The 25,907-nt window shown below is 50.2% G+C and overlaps 1 protein-coding gene and 1 long non-coding RNA gene across 12 annotated transcripts; one reads left to right on the plus strand and one right to left on the minus strand.

The window, feature by feature from the left end:
- Nucleotides 1-1,768: 1,768 nt before the first annotated feature.
- ZFP36L1 (ZFP36 ring finger protein like 1) lies at nt 1,769-7,148 on the minus strand. Of its 2 annotated transcripts, none has more exons than XM_025444272.3 (2): nt 7,012-7,148; nt 1,769-4,585 (listed from the first exon to the last, which is right to left on the minus strand). In XM_025444272.3, the coding sequence occupies exons 1-2, from the start codon at nt 7,066-7,068 to the stop codon at nt 3,626-3,628; spliced, it is 1,017 nt and encodes a 338-aa protein (XP_025300057.1). In that variant the 5' UTR covers nt 7,069-7,148; the 3' UTR covers nt 1,769-3,625. The 2 variants fall into 2 exon arrangements, with proteins under 2 accessions (XP_025300057.1, XP_048969255.1); XM_049113298.1 differs by lacking the exon at nt 7,012-7,148 and adding an exon at nt 5,960-6,076.
- LOC112658070 (uncharacterized) lies at nt 3,232-25,907 on the plus strand. Of its 10 annotated transcripts, none has more exons than XR_007412398.1 (6): nt 3,232-3,371; nt 5,983-9,453; nt 9,781-10,542; nt 17,437-18,797; nt 22,626-22,731; nt 25,544-25,907. It is a non-coding gene; the product is annotated as an uncharacterized LOC112658070 (long non-coding RNA). The 10 variants fall into 10 exon arrangements; XR_007412396.1 differs by having other exon boundaries at nt 22,629-22,731; XR_007412395.1 differs by lacking the exon at nt 25,544-25,907 and adding an exon at nt 23,173-24,919.

Genomic DNA, 25,907 nt, shown 5'->3' on the forward strand with positions numbered 1-25,907 from the left:
GGAAGACCTAGATGGCAAAAAATCCAACTTTGTGGTGATAACCATGCATGGGCCTGAGCAGCTGAATTCGCAGCCCATGTAGACACTTAGGTGGGGTAAAGCATCAAAGTTTGGGGACAGGGAACTTCCCAAGGCCATAGGGAGCCTCCCCTTGCCTGTACAGGCAACCCCTACCCTCCAGGAGACCATGCTTCTACCTTTGGTATCACTCAAGGGATCGACTCCAACTGAAGCAATTCTGGGCAGGCCAGTGGGTATCCTTAGCCCCTGTGAACCCAACCCTTGTTACCATGAGCTACAGAACTAGAAAGATGTCTGCCGTATGTTCATCTATGCCTGCACGGAATGAGCTCAAGGTAACCATTAAATGTCTTTGCCTTTAGTCAGTGAGGAAGATCACATGCCCCAACCACCACCATCACCACCCAACACACACACACACACACACACACACACACACACACACACACACACCTCATTCCCTCCTTCAGGGATGAGTAGCTTAGGTTCACTCCAGTCCCAAGAAGGGCTGCTTTTCCCTTACCTCCACTGGCAGCCCCTGCTCTAGGAAAGGTCATTGTCCTTTTTTCTCCATCATGCCTCTGCCCCCCAGCTGGAACCTGCTGTCCAGGGAGGTAAAGTTGGGTAGGTAAGGTGGGTCTTCCCAAGCCCCAAGGGCAGTCCAGCCCATGTCTGCTGCAGATCTGCCTTTGGGAGAGGTCAGGTGGAGTCAAGGTAGAAATTCAACTTACTCCCTGCACACACACCCCAACTCACTGAGTGCAAGGAAACAAAGGCAGCCTCAAATAGCAATATCCATCCCTGCCTCTCCAAAAAAGAACTGCTCTCGAGACCCAGATTCAGGGTCTTCTTCAGGCTGGATCCTTTTCACAGGCTGGATCCTTTTCAGTAGGATCCAGCCTCACGGGCAGGCAAAACAACCCCTTCAGAGTGGTTATCTGGCCTTAGCTGCAGTGCTTCTAGGCCAAGGGGAGCCCACTCTTCCCAAGATGACAACCCACGTATTCCACTTGACATTAGAGATGTAACAAGAGTAAGGGGTTGGGAACTCCTAAGGACTTCCTATTAATGACTGACCGTTCTCATAGCTGCTTCTCCTTAACCAGCCTTCCAGATATGGGAGTACATGTCAGCTCCCTGTGGAACCACCCCAATCCCCAGTGCTGTGGTTTGGGCCCCTAGCCATCTTAGCTGCCCCTCACCAAGTCTGCAATGCCTCATCATGCCTACCCCAGGCAGGCGTTGAGAGGCTAGAGATTCAGGTTGATTTCATGTGAGAAAAATGAGACTGGAAACACTCAAAAGAACTCATTCAAACCCAGAATGGCTGAAGTACCAGGTGCTAGGTTCCCCTTCCACCATTTTGGGACTCCAATCACCACCCAGAGGATTGAAGACCACAGACTGGAGAAGACTGGCAAACCATGGGCCTCATCAGCTCTTCTGAATAACCTCCAAAGCTGCCCCGGTGCCCAAGGCTGGTCCCGTCAAGAACCAACACTCTGGGAGGATAACAGAGAAGCCCGGGGTTCCTTTGCAATAAGTTTCCATCCCATCCCTTCTAAGCTGAGACTTCCAGCATCAACAGAGGGAGCTACAGCCCTGAATTTAGCTGTAAGGAAGGGGGGAAAAAAAGCAACCAGGGCCCCCCCACTTCTCCCCAGCACCTGCATCCCATACAAAGAAAGGACAAACCTACAGGCAAAGTGAAACCACAAATGAAGTAAAACTAGCTTCACCATCCATGTTTCTTGAAAAAAAACGGGGTTTATTGATTTTTAAACTGCAAATAGTCGTTACAAAAAAGTTTTTTTTTCTTTTAAATAAATTCACACAAAGAAAGAGAAATAGGAAGCGACGGTAGTGACCAGCAAGAGGAATAATTACATTCATCTTAATGTGTGTGTGCCAGTTCTGTTTGCATTAACATTGGAGAACTCCAAGCCTGGAATCCAGAACCTCAAATCTGCAATCGGAATGTCTTGAGATGGGCACGTGGAAGTCAAAGGGTTTCTTTTTTTTTTTTCCCTTTTAGAAGCCATACATAAAAGTTGTTTTCCTTCTGTACTGTCACAGAACTTTTACATACATTCTCAGTCCTAGTTGTGGAAAGGCCTAAAGAAGAAGAAACTCAATTTGCAGTCCAACACAAAGGGGGGAAATTTCTAAAATAAATAATCCAACAGTTTTTTGCATTTTTTTAAATTAATTTTTCATTTTTTTAAAATAAAATAACCAAAAAAAGTGTAAAGTTACAAAAAATGTCGTTGAAGAATAATATATTAAAACTGTGGAAAAAAAAGGAAAAAGACACGTCACAAAATTTTAAGATTAATATGAAGATCATAATTTAACATAAAAGAATATATTCTATGGATTTGTCATCCCGATAAATATGAACAAAATTAACAAAAAAAAAGCATAGTTTTGGCAATAAATACGTTTTGATAAGTTAAATAAGCTTTTTTATATTGATGTGCAGTGACAAGCAAAATTTTTGCTCTCCAATTTCTGAAAGTTATATGAAGTTTAAAACCCAGGGAAAAAAGCATGGCGTGAGTGCTCTAAGGATAGACCTACGGTATTCTAGAGCAAAAACCATTAAAGCTACTTCTACAGGAAATCGTTTTACACAGATATTGTATGTGGAATGAATACCATTAACTGCTCACCCCTTACATGTTTTTTTAGCTTTTCTCTCTTTTTTTTGTTATTTTTTTGCTGTTGTTGTTTAAAGATGTCACATATGAACTGGGGAACTTTAGCACCAAAATCAAGTCTCTCATAGTCCATCTAGCTTCCCCATCCTCCCCACTTAAAAAAAAAAAAAAAAAAAAAAAAAAGACAAAAAATTAAATCACAAAGTCCCACTATGTCACAATCTTCATCCACTTTTTCAGTCTTCCTTCCTGTAGACCTACACGAACCCAGGCAAGATTAGTCATCAGAGGTTCAGGTCGGGAAGAAAAAGGTTTTGAATGTCAAGAAAGGTTTCCCCAAAAACCCGAGTCTGGCAACAACGCTCCCAAGAAGGGTGTGGGGGTCATGGGGAGAGGGAGGAGGAAGTGTGTGGGAGGCTGAAATAAGGGAAGGTGCAGTTGGGTCGCCAGTGGAGGGAGCTGCTGGTTCTGGGTCCCCTCCCCCTCCCCATGGGCAGAGGCTCCGGGAGGCCCACGGGTGCCCTCTGGCGCTGAAGAGGTAATGTAGTCACAGTGACAAAGTTAGATTACAAGGCACTAAATTGCTTCTGTAAACTGTTACTGCTTTTTCTTTTGTGATTTGGCACTTAAGGCTTAAGCCGGGGGGAAAAGGCATCTACTGACAAATATGGGACTTGTCTGTTATGCGTGGTAAGTGGACTATAAAATCGAGGAGAGGGGGTTTCAAGCCAGAGGAAGCTACTGACAAATTGACTTGTCCTTATGTTAGGGAAAGGGGGTGGGGGTTATGAGGGGGGAGGGGGCATTCCAAGGTTCTGGGGCAAAGGGGTTGAGCTTAACCTTGTTAACGTTGGGGTTGTCAGGATGTTGGGAATGGCTGGGTAGGGAGGTGAGGGTAGGGATGGGAGGGGTGGAGTAGGCAGGGGGTCCCTCCCTACCCTGGTTTAGTCATCTGAGATGGAAAGTCTGCTGAAAATGGGCAGGCGTCTTGAGTTGTCCAAGGTGGGGGAATCTGAGCCACTGTGGCTGCTGCTGGAGCTGCTCAGATAGCCCTCCTGGTCCGAGAGAGAATCCTGAGGGCTGGGGGGAGAGTCAAACATGTGGGGGGACTCGGACACGGGCCGGTAGAGGAAGGTGGTTGGGGAGCCACCCCCAGGCAGCCCCACACTAGGGGCAAAGAGGCTCGCCAGCTCCTGGCTGGAGAAGGCGAAGGGGTTATTGGTGCCATCGGGCAGGGTGGGTGAGCCCAAGAGGTCATCGGCGCTCAGGATGGGGGGTGGGGTGATGGACGTGGGGCTGTCCAGCAGCCCCGTGGCGGCAGCGGTGGCGGCGGCACTGGGAAACCCAGCAAAGCTAAAGCTATGCTGGAGGCGGGGACGGTCGGCGGAGAGGTCCCGGGCCCCAGCCAGGGCGCGGCGCTCCTCAGCGTTGTGGATGAAGTGGCAGCGGGGCCCGTAGGGGCAAAAGCCGATGGTGTGGAAGGTGCGGCACAGCTCCGTCTTGTACTTGGGGTGGCGGGTCAGACTTCGGAGCTCGTGGATGCCGTGTGCGAACTGGCACTTGTCCCCGTACTTACAGGCGCCGTTCTCCTCGAAGGGGCGGCACAGCTCGGTCTTGTAGCGGCTGGAGTTGACCTGGCCGCTCCCCGGCTGCTTCTGCGTGGGCAGCAGCCGCTCGCCCCCTTCGGAGAAAGAGCGGTCTCGGAAGCGGCTGTCGCGGGAGCTCAGAGCTGGGGCCGGCTCGCCCTTGAGGCTGCTGAGGAGCTGGTTCTGGTGGAACTTGGAGCTGGGGAGGGTGACCGAGTGCCTCCGGGGGAAGCCCCCACCGGCGGGGGTGCCCACCGCCTTCCTGTCCAGCAGGCAGCCCCCTGCACTGGGAGTATTGTAGTTGAGCATCTTGTTACCCTGGAGGAAAGAGAGGGAAGAGACAGGATGGTTAGTGACAACGGCCATCCACCAGGGCCAAGGAGGTACCACTAAGGGCAGCCCCCTCCAAAAGCTGCAATGCCCCTTGTATCTCTAAGGAACCATCTCTAACTCTGCCTCTGGTATGCCCCCTCCCCCTCTTTCTCCCAAAGACAGGCCACCTAGCTTTACTTTGGCCCCATACAAAAGAAACCACAAAATCCCAATCCATATGGAACTGTTATATGTGCACCCTACTCTCTGCAGACCCCTGGGATGTGCCCCCATATCCTGTTCCCGAAGGTACCACTTTTATCCACAAAATCTAACTTCTTTACCTCCCAAATGGATTCCTTAGCTCAAAAGATCTCAGATAACTCAGACTTCTCTAGATTCCCCTTACCCCTAAACAAAACCAGGTAAATCTCAGGAGACTAGGAGTACCTCCCTTTTCATCAGTCCCTCCTTCGTGGACACTCCATACACACACACACACACACACACACACACACACAGGACCTGGCCTAAGACTCTCAACTTCCTCCTTTAGAAGTGTTCCCTTCCTTTGGCAAAAGGTTTCCAGACTGCCTTGGCTTTATCTTGCTTAGGGGAGGAGAGGAAGGGGCAGAACACTTTGGTCAGAGGTAGGGGTCAGGGCCAGGAGAAGGATGGGATTCCAAAAAACAAAATTCATTGCCCCATGCTTAGGGAAGGGGTGTCTCCTACAGTGATCTCCCCACCATTCCCAGCCCACCCCACCCCCTCCCCTGGGAAGATGCCTTTGCAGTTAGTCTTCTGGCTGCAAGGGCAGGCTTGGATAAGAGTGCCAGTGTTTAATCTTTAACGCAAAGCTGCAGGTGGGAAGGAAAAGGAAGGCATTACATTCCCCCCACCCGCCTCCTAGTCAATAGTGGATTTAGGGGGGAGGGCAGCAGAGCCACCACAGATAGGTTTCTGTTCCAGTGGGACCCTGGTCACCTGCCCAACCCGTACCCAAGATTTGGAAAGGGTGCAAGCCGGGGACCTGGGAGTTGGCTCCCAGCCCATGTGGGTGTCATTGTGCAAATTCTAAAGTTGGTCCCTTAGGATCAGCTGCAGGGGATCGGGAATCTGTAACAGCAACCACCCCACAGAGCGGATTACAGGAACCAAGTTGAGAGCTGGTTCCCAACAATAAGGTTCATTTAAAAAGTCCTGGGGGGGGTGGGTTGGTGGCAGGGGTGTGCAGAGAGTGGAAAAAAAGAGAAATAGATCAAAGAAAGAGAGAGAGAAAGCCGGGAAAAGAAGTAAGAAGTGTAGGTTGAGTTCAGGCCCCCCGCCAGGGCAGCTGGAGTCTGGGAAAGCCAAGGAGGGAAGGAAGCTGAAATTTCAAACTTTTTTTTGATGTTGCTCTTCAGCTCCTCGGAGTCCCTGCACCCCAACCCTGCAGCCCTGGGGCCCTGGCAGCTGGGCCGACTGGAGAAGCAAGCTGAGAAAAGAGAGCGACATGACCCGACGTGTTTAAAAGAAGGCCAAACACTTTAGCAATTAAAAGCAGCCTAGCAGCTCCCTGCTCTCAAACTGGGGCGAGGGGGCGAAAATAACAACATCCATCGACTTTTGCTGTGTACACTTAAACCACACGCCTGGAACATTCAGTGTTTAAAATCTGCCTTTTTTCCACACCGGCTGGCAAGCTACACCTCTTAAGGAGGCCCCATTAAATCCTTCCTTGCAGAGCCCCTCGAGCTCGGTCCGGCATTTTGTTGTCGAGTGCCCCCACCGCCTCGGAAAACAACCCTAGTCCCATTTTCACCCCAAAGTTTGCAGCACTGGAGGCTCTCACGGCAGGAAGCCGGACCGCGCTGGGACGAACTGCAAACCCCACTGCAAACCCGTCTTGCAACATCCTTTTGAATTACAACTCTTGGTCTTTTTCGCGCTGATCCCCAGCACTCAGATTCGACATCAGAGAGGGCAATCTCCCAGCAAAACGCCCTCCCGAGACTCGCTAACCCCAAAGGCTGGCGGTGTGGCTGGAGAGACTCGAACCCCTCCCGGCGGCGGCGGCGGCGAGACCCAGAGCGCACGGGGCAACCCGGCTGCAGCAGCTCAGGAGGGACGGCGGGATCAGCGTGCAACTGCCCCGGTCCCGGCCAATGCCCCGCGTCCCCGGGACAGCCCCGTCACTCAAACTTCGCCCCCCAAAACTCTGGTCTCCAAATTCCCATGCAGTCGCCGCGAGGACCTGTTGAAACTCAGAGTGGAAAGGAGAGAGCCACATTCCTTTAAACTGGGGGGTGAAATGAGGCTGGAAAAAAAAATAAAAACCCTATCTCGCCTCCCCCTCCTCTCCTCCCTGCCTTCCAAGCCCTAAACTTTTGGGAGGATCTTTCTTTAGGCGAAAAAAGGAAACTTTGAAAAGCAAACCCTCCGCCGCACTTTACCTTGCATAAAACTTCGCTCAAGTCGAAGATGGTGGCAGACACGAGGGTGGTGGTCATCCTGGGCGCTCGCACGGGGCAGGGACGAGGATCTGGCGTGTCGCGAAGGTCTCGGTGCGGGGAAGGCGCAGCCTCCGGCTCTCCGGTCTGGAGTCCCACACGCCCGCTCCCGGCGCCCCTCGCCTTTCTGACTCTCCCCGGCTGCGGCGCGCGAAGCCCAATTTATAAAGTTCAGATTTGGTGGGCCGGGGAAGGAGGAGCTTTAAACTTATTTAAATGAGGAAGAGGAGGGGAAAAAAAAAGTTGATTGACACTGAAGTTGAATCAGCCATGCGGTCAAACTCGGGAAAGAAAAAAAAAAAAAAAAAAAAGAAACTTTCAAAAGGAAGAAGGGGGAGGGGAAACGAGGAAAGAAGCCGAAGGGGGGGGGAAAAAAAAAACCAACTGCGAGCCGCGCACAACTTTTTTTTTTTCTTAAAGAGGAAAAGTTTCGAGTCCGCTCGCTTGGCTACCCGGCGCTTGGGGCGCCCCTCTCTCCGGGGCCGCCGGCGCGAGGGGGAGGGGCGCCCCCCTTTGTCAGCCTGCGAGCGCGGCTCTGTGACATCACTCATTCCACCCTCTTCGGGGTTCTTGTTGTTGTGTTGTTGTTGTTTTTTGTCGGGCAGGAAGGCGGGCTCGACTTTCTCTTTTTGCAAGCTGGAGCAGAAAGAAGCCCGTCCTTAGCGCCCGGGCTGCGGTTTCCATCTTGAGCAGATCCCCCCCCAAACTTCTCCAAGTGTCCCCCACACCTTACTTTCCCCGAGTTCTCCTCCTCACTCGGCCGCCTTCCGCAAACCAGGCAAGGCCAGGAGATCGGGAGTTTGGGACGCACAAAGCATTCAGGTCTAGGGGGTTCGGGTTTTTTTGTTTTTTTGTTTATTTTCCAGCAGGACGTGGCGGAGGTGGAGTGGTAGGGGAAACCAGGGAGACCTTTTCCCCCCGGGGAGGGCTCGGCCCGGCGGGACGAGCCCAGCACGATTTCGCGCGCCGCACGCGACTTTACCCTCCTGCGCTTTGCAGCCAGACGGCGGGAGGGGAAGTCGCGGAAAAGACCACCGCCCGGGCGGATTGCTTGTTTGTTTAACAGGCCTGGGAGTGGGATTTGTTTGACACATCCAACCTTAAAAGTTTTTCATAAAGAAAACCCGAATCTTCATGAATGCCCTTTGCCAATCCGCCCCCCTCCCCGCCCAATTAAAAATCATTAACGCACAGCTCTCCACGCTCGCTCTGAACTAGGACACACACACACACACACACACACACACACACCTCTCGATGCTTGAACAATGAATAAAAAAGTTACTTTGGCAAAAGAAAGAAGGTAAAGAAATGGGGGAGGCGACACTTTTAAGTTATTGTTGCTTCTCCCCCGCCCCCACGGGAATGGAACATATGGCTTGTCACGCTGCGCTGTTTTGGCGGGATGGGGGGAGGGGGGGCATGGGATCCTCGAAACCGAAAGCCCTCTCCCCCATAGATTACTCCGTTTAAGACTGTAATATAGATAGATAGATGATAGATAGATAGATAGATGCTGTTAGGTTGGGATGCTTCTCCATCCACCCAAATAAAAAGTTGCGAACGTGTCGCCCACGGCCCCCCGGGTGCTGGAGCGAAGACCCAGGCGGAAATCGCGGGGCTGTGTTTCTTTCCTATTTCCCCGCGTGCCCGGCCGCCTCCTCAGCCCTCGCACGTTTCTTCCCAGCACTCGAGGCCGCCGGGTCTGTTATGAAACCCCGTGCGCTGAGTGGCTAAGAGCGGGTTCCATTGCGATGTAATTAGGTCACCCCATTATGAGCACGTTTCTTTGGAAAGGACAGGGCGGGCGGAGCAGAGCGCTCGAGTCGCGCTCTCACCACCACCACCACCACCCACCCACCCACACACACACGCATTTTTATTACATTTCTGATGTATTCGTCAACCTCCGAGCGGACTCAGGGAAACCTTTCAAATCACAACGAAAGGAACCGGTTTTTCTTTTTCTTTTTTTTTAATCTTTGCGAAACACACCACTTTTGCTGCAGCCACGAATCTACGTGATCCCAGCGGCTCTGCTTTTATTTGGCCCCTCTGACTTACACTGATGGCTCCCATTTCTAACCTGGCTGCTGCCCCCTCTGCCTTTCCTTCTGCTGCTGTCCAGCCTCCTGTTGCTTCCCTCCCCCTGCTCCTTTTTTTTTTTTTCAGCTTTTCTTGAAATCTGGCAAGCGCCAGAAAGGGAAATAACTTCCATCCACCTTAATTTAAATCATTCAAGTGTAGGTTTCTTTCTTAAAGGGGTGTTTGCTAGCTCCTTTCCCCAGCTCCAAGGCGGGGAGGGGGCCATCGTGCAGTTTCTGGGTGATGAGGTAATGAGTTCCAGATTTCAGGACAGACCAGGCCGCGCGTTAAAACCACAAGGTTAGTCTGCGTCCTGATGTGAAGCTATTTGGTCTTTTTATCTCCCTCCCCCTCCACCACCAAAAAAGGCCCGTTGGTCTTTAACCCTGGAGGGTTCGCGAAGCTCTGCTGGGGGCTCGGAGGAGGGGTGGAGCAGCGAGGGAGAAGGGGGACCAGGAGCGGGTGGGGCCGCCCTCCCGGCTGCAGGCCCAGCCCGCACCCGCGGGCCCGCACCCGCTGTCCCCCAGCGGCTGCAGGACCGGCCAGATGAACCGTCACGCGGGCCCGGCGCCGCAGGCTAGCTAAAAAGTCTTTTTTCTTTTCCTCCCTACCCCCCCGCCCCGCAAGGAGAACGCCGATTCCTCGAATTTCCTCCGCTTTTCCAACTCGCGGCCGCCGCTCCCCTCCCCCGCTCCCGGGCGCGGGCTCCGCGGGGCGGCGGCCGGCCTGGCCCGCTCGCTCCGGAGTTGTTTACCGGCCCCGCCGACCCGCCGAGTTTGTTCCAGCTCCCAGAGCCTGTCTCTATAATTAAACTCTCTTTTAATTGTCGGGTTGAAACGTCATTTCGGGGACTTTCCAAGGGTGAGGGAGCCGAGGGGAGGGAGCGAGCCTCCTTAACCCTTCGCTGACCCGGCGGCCCTGGGAGCGGCGTCCGGCGGGGCCGAGGAGGGCTGGGAGTCCCGGGGTGCGGCCGCCCCGCGCCGGCCGGCCGAGCTCCGCAGGTGCCCGACGGCGGCGGGGAGGGCCGCGAGCGCCGACCCCGGCAGGAAGCCGGGCCGACGCCGTGCGCCGCCCTCCCCGCCGCCTCGGCGAGGCAGGCAGCGCTCCGGTTCCTTCCCGCGCCGGTGGGGAGAGGCCGCGCCTTCACCTGCACCGCCGCCTGCGGACCGGGAGGCGATCTGCCCCCCCGTCCTCCGTCCCAGGCCCGACTTCCGGGCCCTGCTGGCTCCCTGGGAGCCGATCCCTTCGCCAGGAGGGGCTAGCCTAAGGTATTTTTGGCTTGGAGGTGACAGGTTTTGTTCAAGGAGGAAAGTGAAAGTCTTCGGAATTAGGGAAGCGCGATGGACATATTCATGGGCCAATCTGGACCGTGGGCGCACCTCGCAGCAGGTGAGAGACAGTGGGGGCGCCGGGCCCCTAATGGGCTGGGCCTTGTCATCAGCGCCCTCCAAGGCACCCCTTCCTGGGATCCCCTCCTGGCCTGGTTGCAACACAGGACCTGCCATCCCAGAGCCCTTCAGGCTTCAGGTCACTTGCACAAGCTCCCAAATTATTTGGATGGGGCCTCGCCCTGCCCACCCCAACTTCTTCTACCTGAGACCCTGGGACTGCTGCAGGGTCTCTGGATTAGAGGGGGAGGTGTGGCCAAGTGCAGCCTGAGAGTTACCTGGCTTAGATCCACCTGTAGTGTTTGTAGAATGCATATTCCTCTGTTTGGACCCCGGCCCAGTGAATCAGATGTCCTGGGGTGGGGTAAGGAATCTGTATTTTCAGTTATTTCCTGCCAGTGACTCAGACATTAAGGTTTAAGAATCAGTGGTCCAAGACTTGGAAGTTGGGCCATTCTGGATCCAAATCTTGGCTCTGCCATTTTCTAGCTGTGTGACTTTTCAAGACCATGACCAAAGCCTCTGTTTTCTCACCCCTAGAGTATGGATAATAAGACTGCCTAAAATTGGCTGATAAAGTACTTAGTTTCAAACCTCACAGAACTGTTTTATATGCCTAGCCATTATATGTAAACTAAACAGTTTTGGGGGGGCCTTATTACACCACAGATCATATTCTGAGGAGTATTCACTTTGCAAAAGGATTCTGCGTAATAAACATCCATGAAATGGTCCAGCTAACAACTTTGGCCACTGCTGTACCTCCTCCTTTTTTGCCTGGGCCTGCCTAGAGACACAAGAAAGCCCATGAGTTTTCAGCCACCTAAACTTTGATGGGAAGCCCAACTCTGCCAGCTGGCCACTGCTTGCACAACATCTAGCAGGTCACTTAGCCTCTGGGATGGTGGGGAAGGTTAAACTCTTCCAGCCAGTGCTTAGCCCAGACAGCCACTTGCCCTCCAGTCACTCCAAACTGCTAGCAGTTGCTGGTGGTTGCTGCACACCCCTCCCTGGGGCTTTGCTCAAGAGGTTCCTTCTGTCGGGATTTCAGGCAGCGCCCGAGCTGGCAAAATGCCTCTCTCCCAGCCCTGCCACTCTAGCATTCGGCTGCATTTGATGGGAATTAATCCGCTTATTTCCCCTGGACTGTAAACTCCTCGAGGACGGGCAGCTCTATTACTCAGGCCTCAGGAGTAAGTCCTGGCACGCAGTACTTTTTTTTCAATTTTTACTGAACCTTGCTGTTGAAACCATTTGGACACATCAGTCACCCTAAATTTGGCAATGGGATAGAAGGATGGCAGAGGTTCCAGGAGTGGCAGAAAGGGAGGGCTTGGGCTCTGCCATAAGGGGAGATGGCAGTCTTACTTACCACTGGGAGGTTCAGAAAGCCAGAGCTGGTAATTCAGGGAAGCAGGGCTTCCACAGCTGGCCCAGGGCATGTTCTATGCAGCTGTTAAGAAGTAATACTCTTAAAAAAAAAAAAAAAAAAAAAGATTTTACTTATTTTTTTGAGAGAGAGAGCGTGAGCACAAGTAGGGGGAGGGGCAGAGGAAGAGGAACAAGCAGACTCCCTGCTGAGCTGAGAGCCCCACTCAGGGCTGGATCCCAGGACTCTGAGATCATGAGCTGAGCAGAAAGCAGATGCTTAACCACTTAATCCGCTATGCCACCCAGGCGCCCCAAGAGGTGATATAGTCTAATGGACTGAGCACTGGTCTAGGAGTCAGGAATCTTGGATTCTAGAACTACTCTGCTTCTAGTTTAGTAGGTCATTCTCTACCCTGGGCTTCCCTGTTCTGCTCTGTGGATAGAGAGTGTTGGACTGGACAGGTGATACTCAAATAATCACTCTGAGCTGAATTGTCTGGGGAGCTATACAGATGCCCTGCCCCACCCCATCCCACCCCACCCCACCCCCAAAAGATTCCACTTCAGTTGGTCTGGGGTGAGGCCCAGCCTATGCATCTTCTAAGCCCCCCAGATGATTCTACTAGGAAGCCAGAAACACTGGATTTGTTTCTTTTTGAGCAATAGTTCTCAACCGGGAATTATTTTGTCCTGCAGTAAACATTTGGCAATGTCTAGATACATTTTTGGTTGTCACTATTGGAGGAAGGAAGGAAGGCCAGAGCTATTGGCATCTGGAAAGTAGAGTTCAGATATGCTACTAAACATCCACACAACAGCCCCCAAAACAAAACTTATCTGGCCCCAAATGTGGAGAGTACCAAAACTGAGAAACCTGGTTTTCCTTTTTTAGGATATTATTTATTTATTCATCAGAGACACACAGAGAGAGGCAGAGACATAGGCAGAGGGAGAAGCAGGTTCCCCATGGGGAGCCCGATGTGGGACTTGATCCCAGGAGTCCGGGATCATGACCTGAGCTAAAGACAGACACTCAACCACTGAGCCACCCAGCTACCCTGAGAAACCCAGTTTTGGAGGTTCTTTCCACCTCCAAGATTCCTGTGTACTTACTTAAGCTCTATCCCTGCTCTCCCGAAAACCCCTCAAATTAGGGCAGCCCAAGAGATTTTTCAAAACGAAGATCTGATCTTGTGGCGAACTTGCCTACAGCCCCATCTAAAAAGGATGGGATCCTTTTAGAATAAAGCCATCCCCTCAGTCCAGCAAAATCTGACTTTTTGTTCCAGCCTGGACTCTTATACCCCTCCCTCCCCATTACCACCTCTCCCATCCCACCAGGGCACTCCCTGTGCTCTGGTCAGTTTCAGATGAAAATAAAGGATACTTCCTTCTGCCCTAGGTCCTTGACACTTATTTCTTCTATCTGAATTGACCTGCCTTTGGCCCAAGTAAGTTCTAAACCATCCTTTAGAATCCAGCTCAGGGGGAAGCCTGGGTGGCTTAGTGGTTGAGCATCTGCCTTCCGCCCAGGGTGTGATCTTGGGAGTCCCAGGATAGAGTCCCACATGAGGCTCCCTGCATGGAGTCTGCTTCTCCCTCTGCCTGTGTGTGTGTGTGTGTGTGTGTGTGTGTCTCATAAATAAAATCTAGAAAAAAAAAAAGAAAAAAAAAAAAAAAGCTCAAGCATCACTTCCTTAACCATTCTTGGAGTCCCCCTCCCCCTCAACTCAGCCAGGTATCTGTCTTCACTCTTATGTCCTCATGCCATGTTCATTTCCTTCAGAGTAATTATTTTGGTTTATGTATAATATTCATTCCTGTAACCGTTTTTTTTTATTTTTAAATTTCACATACAGAAAAATTGACCTCCATTTGGTGTACAGACTTTTAGCATCAATAGATTCATGTAACCACCACCATGATCAGGAAACAGAATAGCTCTGTCACCCTCAAAAACCTCCCTCATGCTACTGCCTTGTAGTCATGCTCTTCCTTGTCCTTTAGTCTGTAGCCACTGATCTATTCCCTATACTTTAGTTTGATCTTTTCCAGAATGCCATATAAGTAGTACCACATAGTATGTATGGTTTCACAGGACATAAAGCCTTCTAGATTTATCTGTGCTGTCACATGTATCAATAGTTCATTCCTTTTTTAGAAGAATACTGTTTCACTGTATGGGTACACCATTGTTTATTCACCTGTTGAAGGGCACTGGATTTCCAGTTCAGAGCCATTATGAATAGAGCTGCAGTAAACATTTGTGTACAGATTTTTGTGTGAACACAGTGCCTATTTCTCTAGGGTATATAGGTAGGAGTGGGACTGCTGGGCCAAATGGGAAGTCTATGTGGAGATTAAGAAACAACTGCCGAACTGTTTTCCAGAATGGATATACCATTATGCATCTCCAAAAGCAATATATCAGAGTTTCTGATTGCTCTGCATCCTCACCAACACTTATAATTGTCAGTATTTTTTACTTTAGTCATTCCAATAGGTATGTAGTGGTATTAATTTGCATTTAATTCATGGCTAATGATGTTAAACATCTTTTCATGTGTGTACTTGCTAACTGTGTGTCCTCTTTGGTAAAGTATCTGTTCAAGTGTCTTTTACCCATTTTTTTTTTAACTGGGTCATTTGTTTTCTTACTGTTGAGTTTTGAGAGTTCTTTACCTATTCTGGCTACAGTTGCTTTGTGGGATGTGTAATTTGCAAATATTTTTTGCAGTCTGCCCCTTATCTTTTCATTCTCTGCGCAAAATTTTTTTCAGAGAGCAGAGGTTTTTAATTTGGATGAAGTTTAATTTTTCAGTTTTATCTTTTGTGGATCATGCTTTTAGTGGCACATCCAGGACTCTTTGCCTGACCCTGTATCATTAAGATTTTGTTTTCTTCTAAAATTTAATAGTTTTATGTTTTACACTTAGATCTATGATATATTGGGAGTCAGTTTCTATATACGATGGGAAATTTAGGTTGAAGTTCATTTTTTTTTGCCTATATGTGTCCAATCCCAACACTGTTTATTAAAGAGACTATCATTTCTCCATTGAATTCTTTGTACCTGTCCAAAAATCAGTTTGCCATAGTTGTGTGAGTCTCTTGATTCTGTCCATTGATCTGCGTGTTCGTTTCTTTGCCAGTGCTACACTGTCTTGATTATTGTAGCTTTATGGCAAGTCCTAAAATCAGTATAATTCCTCCAACTTTTTTCTTATTTCTCAAAATCGTTTTACCTATTCTAGTTCCTTTGCTTTTTCATATAAATTTCAGAATCAGCTTGTCTATATCTACAAAAAAAAATAGTACGAGGAATTTTATTAGAGTTGCATTAAATCTACAGATCAATTCAGGAAGAAATGACATCTTTACTGTGTAGAGTCTTCTAATCTACACACATGATATGTCTATTTATTGAGGTCTTTGATTTCTCTAATCAGTGTTGTATAGTTTTTAGCACATGATTCTATACATGTTTTGTTAGATTTATACCTAGTATTTCCCTCTTGGTGGGGGGGAACTTTTAATTTGTTTCTAATTTTTTCATGACTAATTTGTAGAAATACAGTTTTGTGTACATTGGCCTTATATCCTGTGATCTTACAAAAGTCACTTTAATTGTAAGGCTTTTTTGGTAGATTCCTTAAGTTTTGTTTTCTGTGTGTTTGTTGAGAGAGAGAGAGAGAGAGCATGCGAGTGAGCAGGGGCAGTGGCAGAGGGAGAGGAAAGAGAGAATCTTAAACAGGCTCCACGCCCAGAACAGAGCTTAATCTCATGACCCTCAGAAGATCATGACCTGAGAGGAAATCAAAAGTCAGACACCCAAACAAGTGAGCCACCCAGGTGCCCCTGTGTGTTTGTTGTTGTTGTTTTGTTTTTGACATAGACAATCATGTTATCTGCAAATGGGAAGAGCTTGATTTCCTCCTTTCCAATCTTATGCATCCTGTTTCTTTTTCTTGCCTTATTGCTCTGTCTAGGACTTACGGTATGCTATTGAATAGGCACAGTGAGAGTAGACACTGTAACCTGATCCCAATCTTAGGGGAAAGCATTCAGTCTTTGACTATTAAGTACAACGTTACTTGCAAGTGTTTTTTTTTTTTTTTTTAATATAGTCATTTAACTTTTTGACATCTCCCCTTCCCACTAGGATGCATGCTCCATGAGAGAGCAGTCTCTCTCTGCTCTCAACCTGCAGTGCCTGGAACAGGACCTATCGCGCAGCAGGCTCTCAATAAGTAACTCTCTACTTTAGGGACTTAGCCCGCTATAACCGCTGCCCCTCTCACAGACAGCAGAGGGACTTGGCTGAACGTTCAGACATCCTGAAGAATAATCTTACAATAAATACCCCAGTGGATCCACTGAGGCATTAGCCCCGTAGAGTTGACTATTTGAAACTGCAGTGCATCTGCAGATAAGCTTTCTAGCAAGCCATACTGTGTCAAAGTCATAGTCATCAACGAGGAATAGGTGACTGCAGGACAGTAATTATTTCAGACTGAGAGCGTTCCGTTCCCAAAGGGAATTTAAACAAAAAGCTCTCAGCTCTGAAAAACAGGGGCTTTCAGGGTATAAAAGTCACACTGCTCTGAAATCTTAGGCCCTCAGACGGGTGGGGTTGTTTCGCTAAATTTATTTCAGCCGCTTATAGAAACACAAGGAGGAAGGGGGGTGGGTGGCTGCTTGCACACCAGCCCTGGCTCTGGAGTATTAATATCTGCCGGGTCAGGCTTTTATTTGGGTTTTGTTTCACCTTTTGGGGGTGGGGAGGCAGGCAGGCTGGCAGGCAGCAGGAATATCTCGCAGCTGCAGAGCTTCTGAGCTGCAGTCTCCCACCTTTCTCCCTGTGTCTTCCCCAGCAGGCCAGACCTGGCTCCCTGCCCCCTCACTTGAGGGGGCTGTCTACCCCCTAAACACCAAGCAGTCTCATCCAGGCCCCTTTGACCTCTGCTCTTCTCCCATTCCCAGAAGGGGTCTGAGCACCCCAAAGGAGTGAGTGATTGAACCTGGTTGCTTACTTGCTGGTGCAAGTGTGACAAGAGAAAGATAGGGCCCTGTGTCTGGGAACTTGGTGCCATGCAGCCCGCTCTCTGAGGACAGAAAAAGAGACACACAAGGAAGCTAAAAAATCTTCTGGGCTTATGACTCAAATAATTATATGAGAATATGGGGAAGTACCTCACACGGTTCTCCACCCATGGGAACCCAACAAATGCCAGTCTCACTCCTTGGCAAACTGTTGCTTTCAGGGTCACCAGGGAAGATGGGGTAAGGAGAGTTGTCCTCTCCACTCCCCAGCCCCCAGGTAGAAAGACTGAACAGGTAGAAAGACTGGTGGCAGGGAGGGAGGGTGGCCTGGGGCAGGAGGCCGGGAGAGGCCTGACATGAAGATTCTCCAAGGGATTCTTGCTCTGAACTGGGGTGGCTGCTTCAGGAAGAATAAAGGGTACAGATATACTTAGAAATTGGAAAGGGCTCACAAGTAAACAAAGTTTCTCTTTTGTCCTAGCACCATCCAGTTTGCTTTGGAATTACCTTCCAGCCCTCTCCAGCAAAGCCCAGCCCAGAAATGGATCAAGCCCACCCCTGGGAGCTGTTCCTTTGGGAAGCAGGACCTCCCCCCTCCCCAGCCACAGCAGCCATCAGACAGTTCTTGGAGGGTCATCACATGGGCAGCCAGAGAGAGAGGATGGATTTTTGCCACAGCCCTGTGACTTTCTCGGAGCTGAATTTCTACTGCCAACTGCACTCTCCACCCCGCGGGAACCACGGGCCCCCAAACCAGGGCCTACCCTGGTCTGACCAAAGGCAACCAGATCTGCTGCAGCTGTTCAGAAAGAGAACAAGCTCTCCCAGAGACGGTGGAAGCAGGGAGGGAAAGATTCTTGCCAGCCTGGGGGTGTAAATATTTATACAACGCGGTATGTGGGAAGAGGAAAGGCAGAGGGAGGTGCTGAGACCACAGAGTAGGAGCTTGCTCAGGTGGGAATCAGGTAGAAAGGGCAAGAGGCTACTAGGATCCTAATGCCCCCGTCCCCCCCACCAAACTGCTATATCAGAGAGGCTGATCTTTGCCCCCATCCTTCTTTCGAGAGCTAAGAGAAGACCTTAGAAAAAAGTTCACCATCTTTCCCATTAGTCCCCTAACCAGAGGCTCTGCCTTCAGCCAGAGAGACAAAGCAGGTCCACAGGGCTCAAGAGTAAGGACCTGTGGGCTCCTGCAGCTTCTGGTTCTAGACTCTTAAAGGATGCTGGACCCCAAGAGTTGGACTCTAGGGCTGAAGGCTTAGAAAACAGAGGTAAAACATAAAATAAGCAAAGATCTTTCTCAAGCATCTATGTCCTCAACGATATTTTTCTGAAGTAGCAGTAATGTTGGACATGGATGAAGATGAAGAGGAACTGATGGGACCTGGCAGGAGAGCAAGGGGTGGAGAAGGTGAGGGAGCCTTCGATGGTGCTTCCAGAGCAGCGTATGGCCCCCATCGCCACAGGGCTTAGGAAAAGGCGGTGCAGCCCCATGGACATCCACCTGGGGAGCACCCCAAGATGCAGCTCAGCTTCAGGTGCATATTGACCCAGGCACTCCTTATCTAGGCCCGCCAAGAGCTCAGCCAGGCCCCAGTGGCACCAATGTCCCAGGGTGGGAGACAAGCATGGGTGGGGGCGGTGGGGGACGGCCAGATGGACTCCAGTCGATCTGCCTCAGACAGCTGGGGAGCAGAGCCAGGATGCGCCTCTTCCCCCTCCCCTGTCACTTCACACAGGAGGGGTGCAGCTGCGACTTCTAGGGTTTCTCTGCCACCGCACCCTTCAAGAAGTGCCACCTGCTTCTATCAGTATGGGGCTGACCCTCAGGGCCTCCCACAGGTGAGTCTGTGTTGCAACCACCCTTAAGACACCTTGAAATGATCAGCCACTATTTGCATTCTCCTTGTGCTCTAAAAAACACCCCCTGGCTGGGCTGGGGGTATTGGGAGGGTAGGGCCTTCTGCTGGAAGGCTGCCTCAGGTCTTTGGCCATAGAGCTAGTATCATAGCACACCTAGATTCCCCCAAGAGGCAGCCCCCTATGCTGCAAGGCCCCCACCCACAGCACAGAGCTTTGCAAGTAATACATTCCCAGTGTGTGCAGCGCCTCCCCTGAGCTCCAGCCTTTAGCGTGCAACCTGATGAATCCCCCACCTGTCCACTCAGAGAGGAATGGGACCCAGGCCCACACACCATGGAGGAAACACCATCTGCCCCAACCCTCGGCCCCAGCCTGGCAATGAACGCTCACAGGAGGACAGCCTCACTGTCCCTAAGCCCCCCTCTCCAGAAGCGAGCTCCTCTTCCAGGGATACCAGGGCTAGAGGAGACTCTTCAGATGCTCGGGTCCTCTCCTGCCACCATGGCCCTGCCTGCCGGCTGTGGCCTCCTTCTTGCCAGCACTGCTGAAACAGATGAGCAAGAATAAAAGCCTGTGTGGCCCAAGGAAAGCTTTAGGGGAATGAACTGACGCTGAAGGAAAAGAAGGGGAAGAGGAGAGGAAGGGAGTTCAGGAAACTGACAAAGTAAACCATCCGGGAATCCAGATGTAAAATAAGGCAGGCCAAAAGAAAAGAAAAATTATGCTAAGAAGGCAGAGTCGGGTGGGGAAGGGAATTGAGAATGAAAAAGAGGGTGAATGTTATAAATATTCTGAAAAGGAAGAAGAATGTGAAAGCAAACAACATGAGAAAAAAAAAAAAAAAAAGACCCAGGAGGGAAAGAGGGGCAGCAATGAGTTTAAAACTGCTTTCACCCTCAACCAACCACACTCAGTAATGTTCTGAGTCTTACTGCACTTGTGGATTTCAGACTCTTCTAACACTGAGCAGAGGATGCCCTAGAAAACAAGCCTTCCTGTGTGCCCATGTTTTTCCTATGAGTCCCCCAGCTCACCCCACCGTTGGTCCTTCTCAGGAGGAGAGGTCATCTTCCTGGGGCAAGGCTGAAAACCATTGCCGTTCGCCCCAGAGCCGAGTGGCTTCCATCATGGTGCCCTCTGGAGGGCCCACTGGGGAAACTGAGCTGGAGGAGCCCTGGCATGGAGAAGCACTGGGTGTGATGCAGCTGTACCATCAGCTTTTCATCTTCCAGCTCCACCTGTCTGTCGATGGACCAGGGCTAGCCCAAGCCTCAGACCCAAGGTGCCTGGAACAGCAGGGGTTCCTGGAAGATGGCATACCCAATTCTGTGCAGAGCCTGAGGAGTCCCAACAAATGCAACTTTTGGAAACAACTTAGACGATTTAAATGCCCTTCCAGGCATTCCCAAGGGGACTGAAATAGCTACAGTTTTCTCATTGCTAAGGTGGCAAACAGCTTAGCTTTTTGAAATTCACCTTCCATGCCTCCAATTCATGTATCAGCAAAGAAGGCTTGCAGAAGATGCTGGTTCCTCTCCCTTTGTCTGCCTGGCCTTTCAGCCTTCGATTGCCCCTCTTCCTGTGAGTCAGCCAGGGCCTCTCCTCTGTGTCTGCTTAGGTCGCTCGTTTCCCTTACTTCATCACACCCACCTCTGCCCACTAGTCCATTTTTCTATGAGCGCAGCAGGAGTCTGGAGAAAGCTAAAGCAAAATCGAGAAGCAAAGGAAGTAAGAAATGCAAGTTTGGTTTAAGCGCCCAGCGTTGGCGTGCCCAGGCTGTCTGGAGGCAGGCTCCTGGTAGACAGGGGTCCGAGCCTCACCAGGCCACCTAAAAATTCTCTCCCAGAGTTCAGCTGAAGGGAAGCCACACAGCGTGATGAGGACAAAGGAAACAGTGCCCACACTGGCCCTTCTCCCCAAGAATTCTTAAATACTTCACCCTGGTTCTGTACATTCCAAAAGTCTTATTTTTTTCTATAAAAAACCTAAGAGATGTGGCAAAATGTACAGCAGGTATCACGGTAGGTTGTAGCCTTGGATACTCAACCCATTTTCTTCTCATCCCTCCTAACCTTCCAATCTGCCACAGTCGTATAATCTATGACTCAAACTATTATTTAACCGTGAAAAAAAAAAAGACAAACCAGGAAATTAGAGGCTGAATGACCTAAAATTTATTCCATTCAACTGAGCTAATCTCCTAATAAGGGTGTGTATAATAATAAGTCATGCTATATCTGTTCTGGAAGATGTGAACATCGCAGGGAAGAGTGCATGGTGATTGCAGATCCCAACTTGTTGAGATTTGTCCTCAAAAGGGTAAGTGCCTGGTCCTGGGCCAAGCTGCCGTGCAGTTTGCCAAACAAGTCTTAATGTTTGCCCGAGTTAGGCCTGACCACTTTCAGATCCCCGGCACTGCCACCGCCTAGGCAGACAAGGGACTTACCTGCCTTTTCCGTCTCCTCCGCTATGAAATGGCAGTGACAGCAATCCCCATCTCCTGGGGCTGCTGCTGTGAGGACAGATGAGCAAGGCGCTTGGCACATGTGAGCAGCTCCCCTCCCTAAAAGCACCCCCCTAGTCAACTGTTGCTGTATGTTCTGCAGCGAATTGGCAAGACCAAGGAGGAGGCTGGAGGCCCCACAAAGTGGGGTTCCACGGAGTCATTGGAACGCGGTCAAGTATCCCGAGCAAGAGAGAGAGAAGAGGGTCCCAGAGGAGGCCCAGGCAGCTGGCGGGTGGAGACTGCAGGGAGAGCCAAGGACAGCCACTCACAGCGTGGGTGGGAGGACGCAGGGGGCTGCGCTCCAGTCCTCCCGCATTAGCTCAACTCGTCAGTGTCCCCACCCTTGCATGTGTTCATCCTTCCATGGACCCCAGCGTGTAGTTACCTAGCACCCACTATGTGCACCGCACAAGCCAGGCCAAGGGCCATCGTTGGGGAGCAAGCTTGAGCAGGGATCACAGGCCTCAGAGAGTTAATACCCGGGCCTTTCTGCCCAAATTCAGAGATCTGTCCTTTTAGGAGCTAGCCTGCGAGGATATGACCAAATGCTGAGAAATTCTTATTTCAGGGCCAATTTTCTTTCTTAAAGTAGAAAGGCAAAGAGTTCAAAAATGTTCTGGAAATGTGAATGCTAACTGAATCTTGTTAACATTTAAGGGGTATTATTAATTTTTAGGTGAAATAAAGACAGTGTGACAAAGTGTAACCAGCCCTTTTCTTTCGAGGTACATACTAAAATACTAGCAGATAAAACAGTGTGCCCTGATATATAGGATTTACTTCAGTATGATATGGGAGGTGGGGAGGCAGATGGTGGAGTCAGTGGACAAGCCTGACCAGGAGTTGCCGATGTTGGTGATGGGTATGGGGGATTCATCGTACTATTCTGTCTTCTGTATATTTTTGACATTTTCCATAATAAAATGTCTTAAGTTCATAAAGGCTGAACCATCTTAAACTCAGGGATTCTTGTCTTATTGGTTCTTGCAACATGATATGTTACTTCCTGAGGACATGTGCTCTCAGACAAGAGATGAGGCTATGGGAGACCTGCCAGGAGTGGGGAGAGCTGGGGAAGAGGCAGGAAGACCACCACCCAGGGGGCAGGAAGGCACCCCAAGCCCACCTCCCCGCACACACAGGAGACCCAAGAGTGGTGTCCCATCACTCAGGGCCTCCCAGGCTAGGAAGAAACATTCAAAGAGACTGGTGTTCATTTGGCACTGCTTTTAAACTCAGTGAAAACTGTTCTTAGGTTGGTTTCAATGTATTTTAAAACACAATGCATTTTTTTCCCCCAGCAGATAGCGATTATAGCAGAGTGGACAACTTCCCTAACCTCAAATGGAAAATGAGGTGAATCAGACGTGCCCCACTTCCAAGATCGTGAGGCTACATGAGATTAAGGTACGTGAAGTGTCTTGGTACTAGTAAGCACTGATGAAGAATGGGTAGGATTTGAGGAGTTATTGGCAAATGTCAGTATTTAGCCTCTCAGGACCCTAGTGGAGGCACCCCATCTTAAGTGTTCTATTTGAACTGCAGTGGCCTCACTTAAACACTGAAATTAGTTACAAGTCAAGGCACACATACTCTGAGACCTCTCTGGCCAAGAATCCTACTGGGTGTCACAGAAGCCACTGCTGTCCTCTCCCTCTTCAGAAGGGCCTCCTGCTCTGAGAAGAACGGGCCACCTGGAATGGAGCCCCCACTTCCTCTCTCTTTGAAGAATTAATTGAAAAATGAGGACTAGGGCACTCTGCACTTGGGGGCCGTGGCTTTGAATGGCAAGATGGGTCGGTCCTAAGAAGGCAGACGTTCAGCAGTTCATCTTATTTCCAAATACAGGGGCAAGGAGTTCAGGATACACAGATGGACAGCAGGCCCTGTGCTCTGCAGCGCTCCCCAGCAGGGAACTCCTGAAACCTTCCCCAGCTGAGTTATAGGCAAGTGGTCATGAAGGCCGCCAGACCCCAGGGAGCAGCAGAACACAGTTTCCCAGGTCAGAGGGACGAGGTGCCAAATGGCTGGGCAAGGTGACCGAACCACTGACACCCTTCTAAGAACAAAATTAAATAGCCATGGCATCCAGAGGCAGGGATCCCAGAAGAGGCGGGTGGCCCACAGAGCCAGTTCATAAGTCTTTGCCACTTGTCCCCAGGCAACTGGTTAAGTGGCTTCCTAGAGACAAGAACCAGTAAGGAGGAGGTGTTCATGAGGCAAACGGGACTGGAAAGCACAAGGGGACAGAGCAGAAGGCAGTCCTGTTGCTGAGAAAGCAGCCACCCCAAGTCCTTAGATTCTTGCTCTGTGGCCTCCTACCAAGCGGTGATAGTGTTTGTCCTATCCCAATCTGCTCATGCCCCAGGCTCTCCTTTATACCATTGTCTGCCCAACCTGGCTGCATGTTCTTTGCACCTTCTTCCCTAGAAGAAACCAGAACGGAGGGAGGTATCCCTACACAGAATGTGAACACTCTCAAAATGTCCTTGGGCATTCACAGGATTATTCTAAACTCTATGAAAGTGTCCTGGCTCCAGAGAAGAGAGCAATCTCTGTTGTGAGACCTTGAAGGGGGCGGAAAGTGGGGGGAGGGGAGACTAAGAGCAGAGCACAGCCTTTGGAGCCTCCATGCCTGAGTTCGAATTCCAGCTCTGCTACTTATCAACCCTGTAGCAACGGACAAGGTGCTTAGCCCTCTGAGCCTCAGTCTTCTCTGTGAAATGAAGATAACAAGTGGCTCTATAGGGCAGAGCTAGGGCTTACAATGATGGCTAAACAGAAAAGGCCCTCAGTAAACATCAGCAAGGGTTCCTCCTCAGCCTGGTGGGGATGCATTACTGACAGCCCCACGTTTCCTGGAAGAAATAACTGTGCTACAAGGTGGGAAAGTATCTGAAGGAAGCGTAAAGTCTTCATAGAAAGTAGCTCAGGGACATGCACAGAGTGCTGCAAATCAGAAGCCCCAAATATCTGTGCGTCCTGCCATCTGAATGCACCTCCTAGAAGCCACCAGCTTCGGAAGGCTGCCTGGAGGAGGGGCCCTGAGTCTGGAGTAGAAATGATACCTAGTGTTGTCTGTGGACAGGTAGAGAAGGAAAGGAATACCCAGTGGGTGCAGCCCTCCTGTGGCCACTTTGACTTTTGTGCTGGACAAGCAGAAAACATCACTTGACTCTAAGCGGGGCTTATTAAACTTATCAGCCAGAGACTGAGAGGCAGGCAGGCTGCCCCATGGGGAACAGGCCCACCTGGCCAGGCCTGGGGAGAGCGAGCCTTGCCCTTGCCGATGCCAGCCTGCACCATAGGGTTGGGCTTCCCTGGGATGGGAAGGAAAGAGTTAAAACGACTCTGGGCTTCAGGAGGGCGGCTCTGCAGCTATAAACAGTGAGCCAAGGGAGGGAGGGAGCTGACACAGGATGTGGCCAGGGCTCGAGCTGTCTGATTATTAACTTCACTTTTATTTGGAGGGGGATTCGATTCTCTGTTTTACTTCCCATCAAGGAAGTGAAAGCCCAGGTCTCAGAGGGGCCTGGTTTCAAATTGTTTTGTCACAGCTCATTCATTTTTCCTCTTAAATAAATAAACAAAACCACCTCTTTGTTTTCCCCTTAATGAGCGTTCAGCAAATCATCTGTGGGTGAGGCATGAAAGGGGTTTTCTGGAGTCCTTCATGAAGCATTTGGCTTATTCTTTTAAAAGGAAAAAGGATTCTTCCTGTAGCTTCAGCCTCCTCCAAGACTCTCCAGGCACTTTCCTTTCTGCATCCTGTGGGACCTCAGCCCAAATACCACCTCAAGCCCTGCTTAGACCTTTCTTGGCTGGCCCCTGGGGCCTGACCTGCAGACTGGGCATCCCTGTCACAGGATCCCACCCCGAGGCCACACAGGGGAAGCAACATCCCAGGACTCAGTGGTTAGTCTTCTTGGTCAACTCAGCTCCATGGTGTTTGTTCCTATGACACCCTGACATTTCCACTAAAAATAACTTAAAGCAATTAAAAACACAAAAGGATTCCATTACAGGGCTTAAGAAAACACCATTATATGTTCCTTTGCCCAAGGTTCAAAACGTTTGAGAACTTTGTTTCCAAAGCCAAAACCCATTCAATAATTTCATGATTGTCTGGCAACAACCCTTTACTGAATGACCTACATGGGTGAGGTGCTGTTGTCAGGGACACTAAGACCACTGCTATCTCATGGTCTCTCCCCTCAAGGTGCCCATAATTTAGTGGGGGAAGACAAACACAAGGAAGAAAACAGAGTCCTGTTAGCAAAGGCTAATGGTACCACCCGTGGGCAGAGAAGGAGGGACAGAGTCTGCTGACAGCAAAGAGAGGGAAACTGAGGAAGGCTTCCTGCTGGAGCTGATATGTAAGTTAGAGCTTGAAAGACTGATGATATTAAGAATATTCTAGGAGCACGTGGGTGGCTCAGTATTTGAGCATTTGCCTTTGGCTCAGGTCCTGATCCTGGGTTCCTGGGATCCTGCCCTGCATCAGGTTCCCTGCATGAAGCCTGCTTCTCCCTCTGCTTATGTCTCTGCCTCGCTCTCTGTGTCTCTCATGAGTAAATAAATAA

The sequence above is a fragment of the Canis lupus genome, chromosome 8 (genome assembly GCF_003254725.2).
Source record: "Canis lupus dingo isolate Sandy chromosome 8, ASM325472v2, whole genome shotgun sequence".
Taxonomy (NCBI): Eukaryota; Metazoa; Chordata; class Mammalia; order Carnivora; family Canidae; genus Canis; species Canis lupus.